Below are 6,182 nucleotides of genomic sequence, written 5' to 3'. Positions count from 1 at the left end.
CAAACCTACACAGAGATACAATAGTGGTAATAACAGATAAAATATGAAGTTTTTTTTATAAAAAAAGCATTTGATTATTATCTGAAGGTTATTGAGGTTTCACATGTGAAATTTGACAATTTTCTGATGCATAAAAGTATTTTTAATCTTAAAATTAAAATTACTTTGCATGTTGGATAGTCAACATTCAAAAAGAAAAAATGCATCAGCAAATCATTACTAAAAATCTTAAAACTTGATACAAAAATCTGACATTTTGTAAACGAAAGCATTGTAGAGTTTACTGATAATCTGCAAAATATCATGAAGATATGCTTACTGAATTAAAAGTTATAGCATGAAAACTACAACAAACACAAAATGGTAACAAGATCAGTCCTTGGGACTGAGCAAGTAGTGAGAGAATTAACTAAGATAACTAGTAGCATATGGAAAAGAGATGGGTAAAAAAACCTGGTAAAGTTTACTATTCACAAACTTCAGTTTAGTTAGTAAACTTTAATATTAAAACTAGCTTCAGAGTTCAAGTTTCTCAGCTACATTTATTAAGATAATTGAAACCAAATACTTTATTCAATATCTATAATATTTAATTTGGACAAATTTGAACAAACAAACATAAAAAACACTTACTTAAAAATGATCATTCCTAACATGTCAACAATTCAAAAATAGTATAATACCTGATTGGGACTTGGTGATAACTTTATTCTTTCAACTGCTGTCTCAGGAACAGCAGATTCTGTCTTTAATCTAGTGGAAGAGTCAGTTCTATCCTTCATGGGTTCTTCAGATTGACAAGCATCTACGTTTGCTAATATTAAATTTTTTATTATTCACTGAGCTTGAAATAAAAAACATTAATTAAACCTGCATGTATGTATATTTATGTGTATACATACATACACACACATGGTAAATAAAACATAAGACAATGTTTTTTAATGTCAAATGTCTTATGTATTTAGCTATTCTGTGTGCAACAGAAAGTTTTAGAATTTCAACCACTGAAGGCCTTTTCTTGATGAGTTTGAACTCGTGCTATCAACAAAACATGTGACTTAAATTTTCTGAATGTAATTTAAGTATTGCAGAAGATGCATAACTTACCAATAATTCTGCACTCTTTTACTTTCATGTGACTTATTGTACAGGCATCAGGGGATCTTAAATAAGCTCTGCTTTCCCAACATAATTTAGATTTTACTGAAAGTTGCAGTAGAGACAAAAATTCAGTTGTGAGGAATCAGGAGAGAGGGCATTTCAGCAATAACTGTCTGTTTGAAATTCATTTTAATTCTAAAACTGTGAAATTAAAATAAGTAGGCTTGCATCTGAAATACTGAAAGCCAGAATACTCACAGTGTGAAAGAAGTGAAAACCCGACGAACATGGAAAGAAATGGAAAAATATAAAACTTCAAGCTACAGGGCAAGAAAATAATAATTTAGATTACAAGAAATATGTAGCCAATCAAAGTCAGGGTAGAATCCAGAAACAGAAACTAATTTGCAGAACTGGGTGTGAGGGCAAACGAATGATGGAGCAGACCAACCTTACAAAAAGACTGGGCCTAAAAAGACTTAAATCCCATTAAGGAGAATGTGTAGGTACTTGTGGTGGGTATGATCATGAAGCTCAAAAATAGCTTGAAAAAGTAGGGTTGACAGAAGTAATGACTTTTGTGGTAACAGAAAGTGGTTGAGAGTGCAGCTACATAGCATGCGATCAAAGCATACAAGCCCTGATCATGAAAGACGTACATAAAAAATGAGGCAGGTGATTGAAAAGTTGGAAAAGGCAATAATCTGGATCCTACAAACACAAACTTCTAAAGACAGATGAACAGGATTGATATAATGCTACAGAGGAATGTCTACAAGAGTGTGACAACCTTCAAACTACTCGAGAAGAGAGCAAAAGATTGCACCACAGACTGCTATGAAGAGGTAGATGACAGAAGTTGTGTCCCTTGGTGGGATGGTGGTAAGTCTATGGATTTACAATGCTAAAATTTGGGGTTTGATTCCCCATGGTGGAAACAGCAGGCTTTGCTTTAAAACAGACAAAAGTTGTTGTGAAAGATTTATCAAAACATAATGGTCTAAGAACCATCTGAGATTGTTGAAAATAGTGGAAACAATGGTGGAACAGGCCAGCATGTGGCAATAATAGGAACAGGAAAATGAGACCAACTGATCTTGACTAATACTTGAGAATTAAGATTAAATAAAAAGAATATGGGTAGAGAAAAAACATTTCTATCATGAATAGCTCAAAGTATTCACTACTAGAGAAGCTGGACCTAGAAGTGGAAACTAGTAAACCATTGAAAGATAACTTTGTCATAATCAATGAAATACCAGCTCAGAGAAAGACATGATGTGAATATAGCCAAAAAAGTAGAAAGAATACAGAAAGGTAAAGCTGTGAAACTGGGTCCCACCCTGTCTGTTAATATATGTCACTACAGTTGAATTGTCTGTGAGAACTAAAATACAGTAAGCATGGGATATCTGAGAAAACCATAAACCCAAAAGATGACAGTCTCCCAACACATCACCCCAGCCATGGAGAGAAGCATCTAGATCAGGAGGAGGTGGAAGAAAAGGGAAACCTACAATAGGAAACTAAGGAATGAAGCAAACTTGAAGGTAATCAACAGTAGTAAGAGAAATTCCAATACATAACAGGTCTCAGGATAAATGAAGGGGCAAGATTCCATTGATAATGTCTCAAGTATGCATTATCCATGGAAATTGCCATGTAAAGAGAAATGTGTGTTCAGCAGACTGAGAAATATGCATACCCAAAGCTATAGGGATTGCAAAATCGAAGAAGATATGTGAAGAGTTCCCAGAAAAGTGTTAATACAAAATTTCAGAAGAACAAGATATGAAATAGGCACAAGCTGAGACTTGAACTTGTGAACAAGTCATCCCAGTTAATTGGGTGGTCAATTCAGCAAGAGGAATGAGCAAAAATCCTTTAATCATTCATGTGATGATGACATCAATATCAAGTGTGTGTAAAGGACCAGCTAATGGTCTAACTGCATGGAGGAAGGTAGAAGGTGTTGAAGCCTGACCAAAAAGGGAGGGCAATAAACTGGAAAACCATCCCACACTGTGAAAATCAAAGATATTGACAAGAAGATGGATGAATCAAGATATATAAATAAACTATATGAAATACCCATTTATCATCTAGAAACCTTGACAAAGGAGCTTTCATAAGATTCTCATATTCCATCTAGAAAGTAGGAATATCTACTAACAAATGAGATGAGACAAATCTAAAGCCACTCTCCAAACTCCTGTTGTCTTTGGCATCACAAACAGATGAAAGTAAAAACTCTGAGGAAACATGAAGTACAACATCAATATCCCTTTATTGCAATAAAAATGCGAAATTGCCAAATCCAAAATCAAATGATAAATATGACATTGAAATGAAGTATTTAATCAACACAAGGAACACGAAGCAAAGGCTTCAAATAGAAGCGAAGGTGGCATCCAGATCATAAAGTCAATTAGTGAGTCATAAAGACCCACCTTGGTTAGATCAACATTAAAACACATTAAAAGTAGAAGGAGATGTAGCAAGCATCAAATAACATTACCTACAGGTCTCTAGAATAAAATGTTACTGGAAGTAAAATCAAGATGCTATAACCCTACTCAACCCCTATTGGCAAGTTTCCCCTGTTTGGGAAGGCACATATGTCGCAAGTCATTTTACACACACATATATAAAAGATGAGCATCGTGCAACAAAGTCCTACATCAAATATTTCAAAGGAACATAAAAGGCAATGAGACTTGCAGGTAATGAATATGTCAAAGTACATGTGTGATTATGATAAAAATACACAGAATAAGAATAACTAATAATGTCGTAGAATGTAAATGTCTGAATACATGACAAATTATAGTATGCGGGGCAGAAAACTGATGATAGGTCAAAGTAAAAAATAAAGATCTCATCATCAATAATAAAACAACAAGGTTAAAAACTTGAGGAAGAATAGTAGAAGGAAAAAATGAAGCATATCAATAATGAGCTAATTTTTAAAAAACATCTTCAATCACATTATCAGAAGAAGATGGTAGAAATAAATGATTCAAATACTAAATCATCTCACATGACATCTTCAGTTGCAAGTGAAATAGATTCAATATTGAAAATAAGACATAACTTAGAGAAAAGGAAATGAGGCCAGCACTTCAGCAGAAGCATCATCAGGAATTAGGGCTAGCACTGTAGCAAATAAATTTTACTCTTAGATTTTAAAGTGGTTAGGCCCGAGCAATTGATTGACTTTCATCAAAAACAAAAGAAAATGTTGAATATTTTGCAAATTAAGCAACCACACAATTGTGATCAGGAATGTCAGTATACAATGGCATGAATACATTGAACAATCAGAGATGTCAATGCAGCTAGAAGGTTATTCTGCAAGCTATAGGCAAATTGTGTAAGAAAAGCTTCCTATGGAAATTCTGTTAGTGGCAGAAATATTTGCATCACAAAGAATGTTGTAATAAAGTTAACCCCATGACTGTCAACAAGAAAAACCTAGATTATGGCAAGAAAGCAGAGTTTATGTAAAATCCCCTGATGCTTTCATAATAAGTCACATGAAAGGTATAACATAGGAGAATTATGGATAAGTGATGTGTGCTATGCATTGTGAAAAGGACACTCAGGAATTTTGAGCCAAATTTTTTGTTGAGCTTGAGTTCCAACTTAACAATGAGAGGCTTTCAGTATTTCAGAGGTAAGTTTACCTGAACTGAAAAAGAATATTCTTACATAGCATCTCATTTAACATTAAGAGAAATCAGAAAATCAATTAAAAACAAGTGAGTGCAAGAAGATGTTTACCCTCTGTCTGTTTGACTTCTTTGCAGTTTTCGTCCTTGGAAGGAGGGGTCTCTGTGAAACACAGATCAGAATAATGATCAAATGTTGTATGCAGTATCCGAACAGCACAGTCCTTTACCAAAAGATTTCTGGGTAACTCAAACTTGTGCCCTGCTTCTTTGAACTCCATTCCTTTGTAGCGTGGATTTTTGGATAAGTTGGCCCACAAACAGAAAGTAATCATACAGTGACCAAGATTTTCACTTGGAGCAGAGACATCGATGTCTGATCCATAATGATGCATGTTCAGTGTTTCTGGATCCACATGTTGAGATGCATTCTTTTTTATAGACATATGAAAATATTAAGGAGTTATGATCTTGAATTGAAAAAAATTTATTGTAACAATTAAAGCAATCAATTTCCATTGATGATAAGCACTGAAAAATAATACAAATATAATCATGTTTGCAAGTATATACACCCACTAACTAGCTAAATATATTTGTAAAATGCTTCAGCCTCAGAAATCCAAAAATTAGCCAAATTATTAGTTTGCAAGACAATGGATAACTATCTAATTTCTAAAGGGGCATTGTAGTGGGTACCAATCAAGCTGGACAGTCCTTAACAATGATTGTTCATTTGACCTACTGTTTAAAGTCATTTATAATCAGAGTTACATTTCCAATCTAAAGGGAATGTGTTCTTCACTGCGGTCAACTACTGGTGTCTCAAAAAATTAGCAGACTTGTTAAACAATCCTCCAAATGATTAGTTCCTTCAACAGTGGTCAGAACTTGAGATAATTAGTTCTTTCAACATTGGACAGAATTTAACTATCTTCAATTATACCATTAGAAGGACACAACAGAAACTATCATATGACACTCAACAATTTGTAGAAAACCACTTACCATTAGAAGGATAAGTTAACATTTTCCTAAACTGAAAATGTATTTCCATTAATTCTTAGTTCCACTGGCACTATAGCTATTTCTCAATCTCCAGGGTTTCCACTCTTTGCCCATTGAAAATGCTTGCTCCAGTCTTTTACACCCCACATGAATGCCTTCGGCAAATTCTAATTTGCAAAATTCTCCACCAACTTCAATGTGTCCTCTATCTAGGTACTGTATATGAGCACCTCATTCAGATAACGTAATCACTTTTTCGAGACATAAACCAATTTTTAGTGGGGAGGTAGGGTGGGAGAGTGTCAGTAGAGGTAAGTATTATTGGAAATACATTTTCAGTTTAGGAAGATGTTAACTTCCAAAACATACTAACCTCCACTGACACTATAGCTAGAATCC

General features: G+C 34.1%; 1 protein-coding gene across 5 annotated transcripts in view; it reads right to left on the bottom strand.

Moving 5' to 3' along the window:
• The window catches only part of LOC106456946 (axonemal 84 kDa protein-like), a 63,357-nt gene that overhangs the window by 33,568 nt on the left and 23,607 nt on the right, over positions 1-6,182 (bottom strand). For all 5 annotated transcript variants that reach the window (XM_022382742.1, XM_022382740.1, XM_022382743.1 and 2 more), the window contains 2 exons: positions 4,888-5,206; positions 684-814 (listed from right to left, as the gene is read on the bottom strand). In XM_022382742.1, coding sequence (XP_022238450.1) covers positions 684-814; positions 4,888-5,206 — 450 coding nt within the window. The remainder of the gene's footprint in view (positions 1-683; positions 815-4,887; positions 5,207-6,182) is intronic.

Source organism: Limulus polyphemus, unplaced genomic scaffold (genome assembly GCF_000517525.1).
Source record: "Limulus polyphemus unplaced genomic scaffold, Limulus_polyphemus-2.1.2 Scaffold274, whole genome shotgun sequence".
NCBI lineage: Eukaryota > Metazoa > Arthropoda > Merostomata > Xiphosura > Limulidae > Limulus > Limulus polyphemus.
Note: the sequence above shows the minus strand (reverse complement) of the source record. Positions and strands in the feature narration are given on the sequence as shown.